The sequence below is a fragment of the Bubalus kerabau genome, chromosome 3, assembly GCF_029407905.1.
Source record: "Bubalus kerabau isolate K-KA32 ecotype Philippines breed swamp buffalo chromosome 3, PCC_UOA_SB_1v2, whole genome shotgun sequence".
Lineage (NCBI taxonomy): Eukaryota > Metazoa > Chordata > Mammalia > Artiodactyla > Bovidae > Bubalus > Bubalus kerabau.
The window spans coordinates 24,976,546-24,990,855 of record NC_073626.1 but is presented as its reverse complement, the minus strand read 5'-3'; the positions used below and the strand labels follow the sequence as shown (position 1 = coordinate 24,990,855).

The 14,310-nt window shown below is 54.6% G+C and overlaps 3 protein-coding genes across 3 annotated transcripts; 2 read left to right on the top strand and 1 right to left on the bottom strand.

The window, feature by feature from the left end:
• Positions 1-824: 824 nt before the first annotated feature.
• Positions 825-6,461, top strand: CLIC1 (chloride intracellular channel 1). Its single transcript, XM_055571089.1, has 6 exons — positions 825-1,090; positions 3,508-3,617; positions 3,806-3,931; positions 4,085-4,191; positions 4,627-4,808; positions 6,070-6,461. Exons 1-6 carry the CDS (start codon positions 1,052-1,054, stop codon positions 6,229-6,231), a joined length of 726 nt encoding a protein of 241 aa, XP_055427064.1. The 5' UTR covers positions 825-1,051; the 3' UTR covers positions 6,232-6,461.
• A 155-nt stretch (positions 6,462-6,616) lies between these two features.
• DDAH2 (DDAH family member 2, ADMA-independent) lies at positions 6,617-10,492 on the top strand. The gene is made up of 7 exons (XM_055571086.1): positions 6,617-6,997; positions 7,838-8,200; positions 8,312-8,411; positions 8,537-8,610; positions 8,775-8,894; positions 9,685-9,834; positions 10,026-10,492. Exons 2-7 carry the CDS (start codon positions 7,904-7,906, stop codon positions 10,140-10,142), a joined length of 858 nt encoding a protein of 285 aa, XP_055427061.1. The 5' UTR covers positions 6,617-6,997; positions 7,838-7,903; the 3' UTR covers positions 10,143-10,492.
• Positions 10,493-11,130: 638 nt separating this feature from the next.
• MPIG6B (megakaryocyte and platelet inhibitory receptor G6b) lies at positions 11,131-13,864 on the bottom strand. Its single transcript, XM_055574394.1, has 6 exons — positions 13,820-13,864; positions 13,277-13,646; positions 13,007-13,097; positions 12,599-12,639; positions 12,389-12,468; positions 11,131-12,263 (listed from the first exon to the last, which is right to left on the bottom strand). The coding sequence occupies exons 1-6, from the start codon at positions 13,862-13,864 to the stop codon at positions 12,159-12,161; spliced, it is 732 nt and encodes a 243-aa protein (XP_055430369.1). The 3' UTR covers positions 11,131-12,158.
• Positions 13,865-14,310: the final 446 nt, after the last annotated feature.

The window sequence follows — 14,310 nt, the reverse complement described above, 5'->3', positions numbered from 1 at the left end:
AGGGAGGGAGAGAACTATTCTTCCTCTGTCCTCTCTACTTCTTTATTTGTGTCCCTAAGGACTCTGCTCACACTATCTTGTCTGATTTTCACCTTTTCCCCCCACAATAGGACCAGCTACCACCAGCCCAGTAGGATCAATGCTGCTCTACTCTAGGGCTACAATAACCCCATGCTTTCCTCCTCATCTCCAAGGCAACCTGTCAGGGAGAAAAGGGCAAAAGGCACAGGAAGGGGCTCCAGATGGGGGGCAGAAATGGAAGCATTAAAGCTGAACAGGCTACTGAATGGGAGAGGACCTCTCCCAGTGATGAGGCCCCTGGCTGGGCTCAGCTTCCTGTTTCCCCAGCACAGGGCCTGTGATCTCCCCTACCCAATTCTGCCCTACTTTTCACCACTCTCTTCCTCCAAACCCAGCTTCTCCTTCCAAGTCCCTCTTGTGGACCACAGTCCTAGCAACCCAGAATTGGGAATTGGAGTCCGGAAGAAACTTGGAGAAAGGAATAAAGGACCACTTTTCCCTTCTATAATTCCCTTTCTGGGCCCTCGGGGACGTGCTCAAGCAGTCAGTGTCAGCTTTCTTGGGTGAGGGTGGAGTGGGAGTGTCCTCTGATTAAGCAAGCAGGGAAACTGAGGCAGAAAAAAGTCCCGTGATCAAGGAGACTGGCAGGGACACAAGGGATTTTCCCGAGATACGCCTCAAACCCCCTCCCCCATCATCAGGGAGACCCGAGGCTCACCCTCCGGGCCCAATCCCTAAGTCGTCGAGTCCCGCCCCCCGCCCGTCCCCTCCCCAGGTTCGGGGCGGGGCGGTCCGTGAGTCAGCTCCCAGATCAAGTCCGGGAGCGGGTAGAGCTAGAGCCGCTGGGTGTGGAGTACGCCGGACTGGTGGAGAGGCCGCGTCTGGAGTGAGTGGGTCTGATCAGGCTCGTGTGGCGCTGAAGGGCCAGCCCTAGGTCTAGGGGGAAGAATCTCTTCTGTGAGACCGCCTTCCCTGCCCGGCCCCTCCCAGTTCCCCCAGCGACGGCCGCTTCCTGGTCCCCGTCGCAACCATGGCTGAAGAACAACCGCAGGTCGAATTGTTCGTGAAGGTAAGAACACCTTCTCCCTCCTCGGCCCCCCTCCAAGTTCCTGGAAGGCAACTCACACTTTTCCCCAGCTCCAGCCTCCACTCCCCACTCCCTTTCCTCTTTGAGTCCCATCCCCAGCCCCACGTGCAATCTTTAGTGTGTGTTGGCGGGGGCGGAGGGGGGGCGGCGGGGAGGGAGGTGGCGGGAGGGTTGGGAAGCGAAGATAATGTGCCCGCCTAGAGAAATCTAGGCTCAACCCTGAAAAGTTTGTAAAAGTGCAAGTTTCCAGCAGCCTAAAGGACAAGAAGATAGAGAAAAGGGAGGGTTCCCAGGAGTTTAGAAGATTGACCGAGTGGGGGGTGAGGGAACAGCCGATAGGGGACAGAGAGAGAAGGGGCCAGCCCGAAACCTAATAAGGTTTGGGTGGGACCGAGGGAAACAAGCCGGAAACCTAACAAGGTTTGGGTGGGACCGAGGGAAACTTCAGGATAAGGGCCCTACAAAAAGATCAGAGGGTGAGGTGCATGGTGGGGGAGACTTGGAGGGGTGTGTGTGGGGGTGTGTGTACGTGTGTGTGGCGGGGGAGGTTTCAAGGAAGAGGGTGTGGTAGGAAGGTCTGGGAGTGGCACCAAGTGAACTGGGAAGAATTGGTGGGGTGGAAGGAGACAGGAGAATGGGAATGGAGTTCCAGAAGCTGGCTCAGAGTGGTGATGGGGTCGAGAACCAGTGTCCCTGGGGTGTTGGAGAAGCGAGAGAAAGGGTGGTGGCGTGGAGATGAGAGTTGAGCAGTGGCCACCACGAGGGTAGATGGGAAGAGAGAGCAGGAGGAGAGCTGGGCTAGGGCGTTTAGAGTTTGGGGGTTATAGAAACGAAAGAAAAAGAGCCGTCCCAATTCTGTCCACTCTGTGGGTGTTGATGAGGAGAGGTGGTCCCAAGGTATTTGCATATCGAAACCTCAGGCTGCCGCTTCAGCCGCGCTCCCTTCCGCACTAGGCTTGCATTCTCTCGCCTCTCCAGACCCCTTCTCTGTGCTCCTCCCTCCCTTTAGCGACCTCCCCCTCCGTCTTTATCTCCCGGCTCGCAGTCTCCCCACCCTTCACTTTGCTACCTCCTTTCCCTCCACTTCCCCTCTTTTGTTCCCCCAGCCTTTGTGTGTCCCAGCCCGTTTCTCCCTCTCCTTTATGCCGGGGCTTCTCAGGCGGCCTCTTAGGTGTGGTCTCCACCTCACTCTCACTCTTGCCTCAGGGGCTATTTTTACTCCTGGGTGGGGCTGGGCTGCAGAGATTCCAGCCCTGGGTCCTGCGTGGGGAAGGTTATCTGGAGCCAGGGGACTTGCTTTGAGAGACCCCCCACACACACACACTCCCCCTGCTCCCCTGGCAGTGCCCAGGGAAGAGGGAGGTGGCATTGTCTGCCCAGGCCTCAGCCTCACAGGTCCCTGCCCCCACTGCTTGCCAGGAAGGAAGCTGCTGAGACCCAAGACACAGTGAGATGAATCACCCTCAGCCTAGGGTGAGGTGTCTGTTGGGGGATGAGGTCAGGGATTAGAGAGCAGCCCCCCTCTTACAAGGCCCTCCACACCTTGAGGGTGAGGCTCTGAGCCCCTTGACTCCCCACCCAGCTGCTTGGGTAGTGTATGCTGCTACTGCTAAGTCGCTTCAGTCGCGTCCGACTCTGTGCGACCCCATAGACGGCAGCCCACCAGGCTCCCCCGTCCCTGGAATTCTCCAGGCAAGAACACTGGAGTGGGTTGCCATTTCCTTCTCCAATGCATGAAAGTGAAAAGTGAAAGTGAAGTTGCTCAGTCGTGCTCGACTCTTAGCGACCCCATGGACTGCAGCCTACCAGGCTCCTCTGTCCATGGATTTTCCAGGCAAGAGTACTGGAGTGGGGTGCCATGGGTAGTGTATAGAGAATCAGAACTCTTGCTTCCAAACCCCCACCCCACCGCTCCTGTGTTCAGGCTCTACTTCCTTCAGGAATCCAGGCCTCTAGCCCACACCGCTGGCTTCAACAAAGCCCCTTTCTAGGCTCTATTTCATGGGTCAATGTGAGAATTAAATGAGTTATGGCATGTAGAATGCTTAGAATAGCACGGAGAAAAGTAACTACGCCCACCCCCATTTGTCTTCCCTCTCTAGGGTCTAGATCCTCCAAATTCTCCAAAATCCATTCCCTGGGCCTTCCTCCCATTGTCCTCAATTCTCTGGGAAACCAGAAGCTTACCTTTGCAGAAGATATTCGTAATGATCTGTCTTAGGTTTGACCCAGACCAGAGAGTGCAGAGCCAGTTATGTTGGGAGCTTTTACCAGTGAGACTGAGTATGTGTCATGACTAGGCAGAAAGCAGCCAAGTCTGGGAGTAGGAGATGCAGAGAATGGCCTCAGGATGAGTGGGGTACACCAGGCCTAACCTTGGGCTGGGGCTTCCTTTCCAGGCTGGCAGTGATGGGGCCAAGATTGGAAACTGCCCCTTCTCCCAGAGACTCTTCATGGTGCTCTGGCTCAAAGGAGTCACCTTCAATGTCACCACTGTTGACACCAAAAGGTAGGCCCACTTCTGTTCCTCTAAACACCTCTTATGTGCACAGGTGTACACTCATTCACCTGAGTCCTTCCCTCCTGAACCATCCCCCCCGGCCCCCATCTGGAGCCCCTCTACCACCTCCCTCCATCTCCCCTTTCTCGGTCTCCCTAACGCCCTTTACCAGTCCTTATGCCTGGTCTCTCCTCCAGGCGGACTGAGACAGTACAGAAGCTGTGCCCAGGAGGGCAGCTCCCTTTCCTGCTGTATGGCACCGAAGTACACACAGATACCAACAAGATTGAGGAATTTCTGGAGGCAGTGCTGTGCCCTCCCAGGTAGAGGGGAACTTGGAATGAGAAGTGGGGGAGCTGGGAGACTCTGGGAAAGGGGTTGAAGAAATGAAAAACAGATGGTGGTGGGGCTAGGGCAGGGGAGCTGAGGCTCCTCCTCGGAAGATATCTTATCCAGTTTCTCCCATTGGCTTTTAGGTACCCCAAGCTGGCAGCTCTGAACCCTGAATCCAACACAGCTGGGCTGGACATATTTGCCAAATTCTCTGCCTACATTAAGAATTCAAACCCAGCACTCAATGACAGTGAGTCTTGTGGGTCAGAGGCCTGGGTTCTAGGAGGAATGGAAAAGATCTAGGGATTAGGGACACCTGGACATTCAGATATCAGGGAGATGGAGCTGATATTGCAAACCTTACTTAAATTAAAAAATAATAGCAACTCTATAGATCCAGATGACCTGAGTACAAATTCTAGTACCTGTGAACCTTTGAGGAATTCATTTCACTTCTCTGGTAATCTATTTTCAGATCTATAAAATGAGGATAACAATACCTATTTCCCCGGTTGATGTGAGAATTAAATGAGTTTTTGTATGTAAATTGCATAGAAGAGCACAGAGAAAATGAAACACATTAGTGTTAGCTGTTATTGTTTTGGACTTTCCTCATCCCCGCCATGGGCTTTCTTGGACTATGTCGATCTTCTGATATTCTTACCAACTCCCTTCTCTTGCACAGACCTGGAGAAGGGGCTCCTGAAAGCCCTGAAAGTATTAGACAATTACCTGACATCCCCCCTCCCAGATGAAGTAGATGAGACCAGTGCTGAGGATGAGGGGATCTCTCAGAGGAAATTTCTGGATGGCAATGAGCTCACTCTGGCTGACTGCAACCTGTTGCCCAAGCTCCACATAGTACAGGTGAGTAGTGATTGTGGGAGGAGTAGGTGGGAGGTGGGATGACTCTTTAAGGGGCTCCCATGCAGGCTTCCCATGACAACCACTCCAAAGGTGGTTTCTTTCTGAGTAGTTTCCAATGGCAGACACCATCCTATTCCTTCTCTGCTATCTTTGCTGGCAAGACCACTGGTTGGGAGAATTAATTACATTCCACCGTGCAAGGTGTGGGTGCAAACAGACTGAGAGTAACACATCCCAGTAGTGCTTTCAAGAATGCTCTTCCTGTCTCTTTCATTGCCAAATCCCCAGATCAGACAGACTAGGCTTTTCCTAAAATCAAAGTTTTAAGTCTGTTGTTTCAGTCTCCACTTCCTCTTGTGGAAGATGAAAAGTGCTGGTTCCCTTGTTTTTGTCACAGCTCAAAGCTATGGTTTAGTTTGTGAAACGTGGGCCCGGTGTCAGTCTGCTGCAGAACTGTGTATTGAAAATCTCTGTATTTATTTATTTGGCTGCACAGAGCCTTAGCTGTAGCATGAGGGACCTTTGATCTTGGCATGCTGCAGGTAAGTCCCTGCCTGCAAAGGATTTGAAATCTAGCTGAGAAAATAACTTTCACATGAAAGTTAATAATACATGATTAAAAGCCAAATGACAAGTAGACAGAAATTGCTGTGGAAATTTAAGAGAACTTTATGGTTTGTGAATTATATCTCAAAATTAGGACGAGAAAACAAGCACCATGGACTGGGGTGGTCTGAAAGGGGCTGGTTATAAATGGCCAGGATTTCAGTAAGTGGAGAGAAAGGGTGAAGGCCTTACCAGACAAGAGTTAAGATGACTGCAGGTGATTATGTGGGAGATGAGTCATAAGGACTGATGTTGAAGCTGAAACTCCAATACTTAGGCCACCTGATACAAAGAGCTGACTTATTTGAAAAGATCCTGATGCTGGGAAAGATTGAAGGCAGGAGGAGAAGGGGACCAACACAGGATAAGGTGGTTGGATGGCATCACCAACTCAATAGCTATGAGTTTGGGTAAACTCAGGGAGTTGGTGATGGACAGGGAGGCCTGGCGTGCTACAGTCCATGGAGTCACTAAGAGTCGGGACTGAGTGACTGAACTGAACTGATGAGTCATAAGAAAAGAAACCAGGTAGCGGACTTGCTTAAATGCCTGGATTTTATCATGTAGGCTTTGGGATAAGGGAAGGACCAAGGGCATGGCAGCTGGTGTGACTTTCCTGAGGCTAACCTATTGGTCCTCCTTCCCGAACCCCTAGGTGGTATGTAAGAAGTACCGGGGATTCTCCATTCCGGATGTGTTTCGTGGAGTACATCGATACCTGCGCAATGCCTATGCTAGGGAAGAGTTTGCTTCCACCTGTCCAGATGATGAGGAAATCGAGCTGGCCTATGAGCAAGTGGCCAAGGCCCTCAAATAAGGCCCTTCCTAGGGCCACCTGACCCCCCCTCCATTTTCTTCACAAAGGCCCTGGGTGGTTTCCACATGCTACCCAACGGATACACTCAAAATGACCAGTGGGCGTAGAAACCTGAAGCACCTGTGCAGGGCTTGCTGGGGACGATGAGAAGCAAGGATGGGGGAGCTGCGAGAGATTTTTATTGTGGGGTGGGTTGGACAATATTTCAGTAATAAAATACAGAATGACAATCTAGTGTTTTTATACAAAGCTGGGGCTTGGAGTGTGAATAACAAGAAGGGTAGGTCAATGACCTTGAACTCCTGGCAGAAACCAGGAATTTAGAAAAGGAGTGCTTGTGATGGGCTGCCATTTTTATGTGTAGGTCCACGATAGTGCTATCTTGGGCTCCATGCCGCATTTGCAGCCCAGCCGCCGGGGCTGGCCTGATCTGGGTGGGTCTGGGCAGCGATCTTGGGGCGGGGCGGAATTCCAAGAAGGGGGGCGCGCAGTCGGGGTGGAGTGGGCGCGGCATAGCAGGGCGGAATGGGCGTGGCCTCGAGGAGCCCCGCCCCGTCCCGCTTAGACAATGCCCTGGAGCCGCCAGACCGTCGTGCCCCCGACGCACTGTAGTACTTGAGCTCGCCTACCCGGGGACCCCTCAAAGCCAAAGCTCCGGTCCCCGACGCTTGAAGGCTACGACTCTCTTCTTCACCAACTCTGTCCTCAGGGGGGTGGGGCTCCAGCCGAGATCACTGAGTGGCAAGAGCAGCGGTGGCCGCTGGAGGTGAGTCTGGGGTGGGAGGTGTCCCTTGGACCGTGTGCAGACCGGAGTTCCGGAATGCTGGACCCGTGCTTGCGCCGGGACAGTGCGGAGGGTCGACATTTGGGTGCGGAGCTGAGTCGGGGTGGACTTTGGGGAAGATGGGTCAGGAGACTGGGGGACCATGTCCTGGCGCCCCGAGTGGCGCCTGCTCCCCAGAACCACGCCCCCAATTTCCCCGCCCCTCGGATTTTGTTTTAGACCTCTCCCAGTCCTCCGGGACTGAGTCTGGTTTACACTGGGTCGCGCTAGGGACGGAGAGACTGGGGTGGAGAGAGGATGTTTAACTCCTTAGGCTCTATTCCCTTCTCCTTGACCCTCTCTCCCTTTCTTGTTCGGACATCCAAGACTTTCATCCCCCAGGCTCTAACTCTCTCCCCAAGCTGTGTCCTCCTGTCCCATCACCCCTGTGGATTCCTCGCCGCACTTCGGGTCCCTAAGGCAGCGAGCAGCTGAGGGTTAAGGGGGCGGAGCCGCTGCATTTTTGGGGAGTGAGCGCATCCTAGCGGCTGCCAAGAGGGGCGCCTGGCGGGGACCTCTCAAAAACCCCCAAGCAGGGGCAACAGGTGTTTTGGAAATTAGGGGTCCCGATCTTGTTCCTCGGACTCCCCACTAAAGCAGCAGATCCGCGAGGGTGCGGGGTGGAATGAGGTCCGCAGGAGAGGAAGGTCTGGAGGGGGTGGGGCGGAGTGGGAGGGGCGCCCGGAGAAGGCAGACGAAGACCCAGGCGCTCTTAACCATCCCCCTACGCCCTTCTCTGCATGTCTCTCTCTCTGCCTCCCCCCTTTCCGTTTCTTCTCCCAGACAGGTGAAGTAGAGAGAGAAAACTAAGAAATCAGCGCAGCCGGAGGGGGCATCTGTGTGGATGGGATGGGGACGCCAGGGGAGGGGCTGGGCCGCTGCTCCCATGCCCTGATCCGGGGGGTCCCGGAGAGCCTGGCGTCGGGGGAGGGTGCAGCAGCTGGCCTCCCAGCTCTGGACCTAGCCAAAGCTCAGAGGGAACATGGGGTGCTGGGGGGTAAGCTGAGGCAGCGATTGGGGCTGCAACTAGTAGAACTGCCTCCTGAAGAGTCGCTGCCGCTGGGACCGCTGCTCGGTGACACCGCCGTGATCCAAGGGGATACGGCTCTAATCACGCGGCCCTGGAGCCCCGCCCGCAGGCCGGAGGTGAGCACCTGGGCACGGGTTCGAATACGGGGAAAGAAGGATCTGGACATCCCGGGCTTTGGGGAAGAATGGGGGTGGAAATATCTGTTTCGCTCCCTCTTCTGCCCTAAGGTCGATGGAGTGCGCAAAGCCCTCCAGGACCTGGGGCTCCGAATTGTGGAGATGGGGGACGAGAACGCAACGCTGGATGGCACTGATGTTCTCTTCACCGGTGAGGTTGGGGTGCCTGCGCCCTGGGGCTTGGTACAGGGAGGCTGACTTTGGGAGAATGGGCCACTTCGAGCCTTGTTTCCAACTCACTCGTGCCTCATACCTTGACGACCTCCCTGGGCTCAGGCCGGGAGTTTTTCGTAGGCCTCTCCAAGTGGACCAATCACCGAGGAGCTGAGATCGTGGCGGACACGTTCCGGGTTAGGAGCGGGGGTGGGAGTAGGGGGAGTCGGGGGTGGATGGGGTCGCAGGGACCTGGGCGGAGAGGAGAGGGGAGGGACTAGGGGGCTGAGGAGGAAGTGGCTGAGAGTAGCCTGTGTTTAGGCTATCCCCGTCACTGAATACTTCCCCTTGTTCCCTCTAGGACTTTGCCGTCTCCACGGTGCCCGTCACAAGCACCTCCCACCTGCGTGGCCTCTGCGGTATGGGGGGACCCCGCACCGTGGTGGCGGGTTCCAGCGAGGCTGCCCAAAAAGCTGTCAGGGTGAGAAGGGGCGGGGCTGGGGTGGGGCAAGTTGGGGGCCAGCCAACGACAGTGGGCGTGGCTCTAGGCCCAGGACGCGGGGAGCAGGGCAGCTCTGAGAATTAGCTCCAACTCCTACCCTCACTGTGCTGTCCATCTGTGTGAGAAAACAAGTTACTATAAGCCGGACAGGCAGCTGGAACACCGAGAAACAGGGACAATTAACATCGTCTTCCGGGGTTTCACGAAATTCTGTGCTGCTGCTGCTGCTAAGTCGCTTCAGTCGTGTCCGACTCTGTGCGACCCCAGAGACGGCAGCTCACCAGGCTCCCCCGTCCCTGGGATTCTCCAGGCAAGAACACTGGAGTGGGTTGCCATTTCCTTCTCCGATGCATGAAAGTGAAAAGTGAAAGTGAAGTTGCTCAGTCATGTCTGACTCTTAGCGACCCCATGGACTGCAGCCTACCAGGCTTCTCCGTCCATGGGATTTTCCAGGCAAGAGTACTGGAGTGGGGTGCCATTGAAGGGCACCTAATCTGTGTCTTGAAGGATGGATAGGATCGACAGGTGGGGTCTGGAGTAGCAGAGAAGTGGATAGCAGGTGGAAAGAACTGCCTGTGAGTCCGAGGTGGAAATTAGCAAAGATAATTAAAGCACTCAGTGTCTGACACATAGTAACTGACATGTGATTGCTGTTATTATTATTCCACAATAATTTGACTCTGTCCCCCGCCCTTAGCGGTGGTAGGGCAGCAAGACTCAGTTGTGGAGAGGCTGAGTCTTGCGAGTTTCCTGTCTCTTCTCCCCCAAGGCAATGGCAGTGTTGACTGATCACCCCTATGCCTCCCTGACCCTCCCGGATGACGCAGCAGCTGACTGTCTCTTTCTGCGTCCTGGGCAGCCCGGCCTGCCCCCTTTCCTCCTGCACCGGGGAGGCGGGGACCTGCCCAACAGCCAAGAGGTGAGAGAAGGCAGGAGCTCCACCACCACCCCCCAACCAGAGAAATGGGGCTCAGGCCTTCCTTGTGGGAGGAAGAAGGGGTGCCTTTTCTAGAAGCCCAAGTGGGGCCACTGTGAGCTAGCTGAAAGGGGGCCCCGCCTGTGGGTCCTGGGGACTCACTCCCTTCTCCCCACACGCTGTCCTCCCTGCAGGCACTGCAGAAGCTCTCTGACGTCACCCTCGTACCTGTGTCCTGTTCAGAACTGGAGAAGGCCGGCGCTGGGCTCAGTTCCCTCTGCCTGGTGCTCAGCACACGCCCCCACAACTGAGAGCCCAGCCTGCGGGTTCTGGCTGACCAGGGGTAGAATGGCATAGGAGTAGAAGGGGAAGGAAAGTTAGAGGATGGTGATTAGGCAGTAGTGGGGAGAGGGCCCCATATAGAGGAGGGCAGAGTGAGAAAAAGGACAGAGGCCACTGGGTGAGTCGTCTCCTCAAGAACTAATAAAATAGAACTGACCTTTTAGACTGGACTGCGACTGGTGTCTTACTGGAGCAGAAGGACAAGGGCAGGGCTGAAACCCCAGGTTGGGATTAGTGCTGGGGAGGAGACCTCCTTCATTCATCAAACCTTCACTCTGCACACACTGACTCATTGTCCAGCCCTATTGTGGGGGCTTGGGTACAAGATGGACAGGAAAGAATTTCTCTTGTGGGGAGCATGTACAGGGCAGAGAAGAGAAAATATGAGTGAGTCACTCACTGAATTTATCTAAATGTCAGATGATTCAGAGACTTGGAGATCAACAGCCCATCCCCGAGCTAATAGGAGGAAATGACATTTCCAGGGACATTCATTTTCACTCATTTACCGAGGCTTAGCAGTGAGAGAAAAAGGCTCAGTCTCCTGATATCAGGGAACTCACAGTACATGAAAATTTCTTATAAATTGAAATACAGGTTGTAATGGAACAATTCACAGGAGGCTGTTGCTGTGAGAGAAATAAGGGGCTCCAGAGAGCATCAAAGTATATGCAGGAGTGGGCCAAGAGGGTCAGAAATAGCTTCCCAGAAAAGACTACATTTGAACTGAGTCCTGAGGATAAATAAGAATTAGCCAGGCGCATGGTGAGAAGGAGACAAAGGGTAACCCAGGAAGAAGGAACTGCACTGGGCATGGGCATATTTGTGGGCTGGGGAGAAATTCTCAAAGGCTGTCATGTTCCAGGCATCGAGTGACAGAGATAAGCCTGGAGAATAAGTAAAGTACTGTAGCACCTTGAAACCAAGGCTAAGGGCCAGAACTGAAATACAGCTGAAACGTAGGCGGTCGGGAGGTTAGCATTCGGGGAGACTCTGGTTTCAGTGAGGAGAGCAAGGGCAGGAGAATGAGATGAGGCTATGGGAAATCCAGGGAGGAACTGAAGAGAGTATACTCAGGTGGCAGTGCCGGACATGAAAAGGGTATGGATTTGACAGCGACATTAAAATAGAAAGACAGGACTTGGTTTATCATATGGGAGTGAGAGGAAGGAGGTTACATGACTCCCAGTTTCTGGCTTGGGCAACAGGGTTGATCAAGAGAAGATGCATGGGAGGGAGGATTAAATAAGTGGCTTGGGAGATGACAGTGCATTGGCTTTTGGACCCGCTGTGTGCAAAATGCCTAGGGTCAGCCAGGCAGGGATGTCTGAGGGATAGTTTGGAAATCTATCAGAGATGGGAAATGGAAGGAATTCTGGGTGTTGTTTGCAGAGTTAAAGTAAAGGCTAAGGACTGGCTGTGGACGACAGCATCCTAAAAGAGGGAGAAAAGCAGATATTAAAGAGACAAACCTGAAATGGTGGGGAATACTGTGGGAATAGGGAGGAAGGAAACGGAGTCCAGGAGAAAGACACCAACATTAAAGAAAAACAGAGCTTAAATGGAGCAATCAAAGGTCAAGCCAGATGAATGCTAACAAAACATCTAGTGGGTGTGGCTATTAATACATCACTGGCAATCTCATGGAGACCAGGTGAGTAGCAGGAGTGAAGGAAAAAATGGAAGAGACAGGTGTAGGCTCTTGGTTCAAAGAGCTTGACTGTGAAGAGAAGTGAAGAGATAGGAAAACAATCTAGGAGTTGCTGGTGTCTTAAGGTGGGGAAACGGGTGTGAGAGACAGGGGTAAGGAAGGACCAAGATCAGCAGCAGAGATAGCCTGGAACCTAGGTCTCTCAACTCCCAGTCTAGTGCTCATTTCTATCCCATGGTGCTTTCCTTTGCCAGGTGAAGGGCCAAGAAGGGGGAGGGGTGTAATGGAGATCTGGGAGCCCCCAGCTTGTGAGGTTTGCTGTAAAGGCTTCCCTTCAAACTACAACAGCATAGATGGTGGAGGCATCAGCAGGGACCACTGGGGACAGTCGGCTGGAACTTCTGAGGGCCATATGATCCAGGTCTGCGTAGAGCAGGCTCTGAAAGGTGGGGAGGAAGGCAGGAGAGTCTCAGAAGTCTGACTCCCCTGGGTATCCAGGCCTCTCTCCCCGTCCACTAGACTCAAGGATTCTGGCCAGCCCCCATCCCGTTCCCAAGCCCTTACCGGCTCCTGATCCAGGTCCCCTGGCATCTTGGGCTCTTCCTCCTCTTCTGGCCTCTGGGGCTCTGCTTTCACGAGTGGAACTATGTGGGGGGGACAGAGCTGAAGGATTGAGAGAAGGTGACCAACTTGTCTGCTCCCAGCAAGGGCTCAGACTCAAGTACTGGGTGGGGAATGTGCAGAGAAGGAAAACTGCTGGGGAGTTAGTCTCACCAAATCTGGGGGTTGGTCCAGGCGGATGAGGGGGCGAGCGCCTATAAAGGATGGGTAAGAGTCTTTGAGAAGCACTAACCTTGTCTTGCTTCGTTCTGGGCACCGCCCCACACCCCTCCCCCACGCGCCAACAACGACCCAGCCAGTTTCAGGCTCTGACTGGGGGAAAACAACGTAAGTTCAACCCCCACAGATATATCAACCCACGCTTGGAGCCTGCTCCGCCTCCAGCTTCGCCTCCTTAGCTAGGGCTCCACCCACCAGCCCTTGGCCTCGCCCCCCACTTCTAACCTCCCCCACTCATCTCCAAACCACACCTGATCTAGCTTTGGTCTGCTAAAGTTCTGGGCCTGCCCCTCGCTCCTCGGGTCAAGACCCTTTCAATCAGGCTCCGCCCCTTGTGCTCACCTGCGCCGCCAGCAGGCCCAGCCCAATACTCCGAGGCCCAGCACCAGCCCAGCGCCCAGCAGCGGGATCAGAATCTGGGAATACGACGACCCTGGGGGATGGTTGGAAGCGGGGTGGGAGTGGTTGATGCCGAGGTCAGGGTGCGGGGACAGAGCGCTAGCCGCACCGCACCTCCCCAGCCCCACCCCAGGAACCCCCAGCCGAGGCCTCTCTCCCTGCTGGGGGCGTGTGTCAGAGTTAGGTCCCCTGCGCATGAAGGCATAGACCTACCCAGAGCTTTGCAGTAGGCCCGGTCTCCCAGCACATGAAGCTCCGTACGGCTCTCCTCCTCTTGGCGACCCTTGCAGATAAAGGTGCCAGAATCCCCCGCACTCAAGAGCAGCTCCAGTCGCCGGATACCAAGGTCCAGGGCATTTATGCGGCCAGCAAAGGGCTGGGCGGGAGACACGGTGGGGGTCCCGCTCGGTGAGGCCCACAGGATCGGGCGGCGTCCTTTGGACAGGCCTTTGCAGGCCGGGAATCTAGGTGCCCAGACCCAACGGGTGGGTTGCGAGACCCCTATGCAGGAGAGATTCACGCGGTCCCCGGGGTGGCCATTCAGTGAAGCTATGGGAGGCCAGAGGCGATGGTTAAGGCAAGACTATAGGGCAACACGACCCTCCCACTTAGTCTGATGGCTCTCCCGTGCTGTCTTGCCATCCTGGATCTTCCCATATACATCTCACCCTCCTGTTGCCCCTTCCTCCCGCCTCAGTCTTTCCTCCCGCCATTGCAACTTTACTGGGATGGCTTACCCCCTGGATCCCCCAGGGCCCTCGACAGCAGCAGCAGCGGCAGCAGCTGCAGAACCAGGGTCATGGCTGGGATGTGGTGGGAAGAGGAGGGCAGTGAATCAGCGGAGGAGACCGGAGGGAAATCAAAGGGGGGTGGAGGGGGAGACCGCGGGTCTGGAGGCACTGATAAGGGGTGGGGGAGGGGCCACCAGCTGCCCAGATCCCTCTGGGAATCCTCAGAGGCAAGTTCACAGCCCTTAACCAGTGCTCGCTTAAAATTCATGCTAGGGTCCTTTACACAAGCACTTGCGCAGTCGTCAACTCTTGCAGCGTAGCAGTTGCGAGGAGCACCAGGATTTCTGGATTCTGGCTGTCTGAATTCAAATCTTGATTTCACTATCTACTAGCTGCGAGATGTGCACAAGTCACTTCTGTAAGCCTGTTTGCTCATCTGTAAAATGGGTGTAAAGGCACCTACCTCATAGAGTATTTGGAGAATAAATCAAATAATACATAGAAAACACCCAGAAC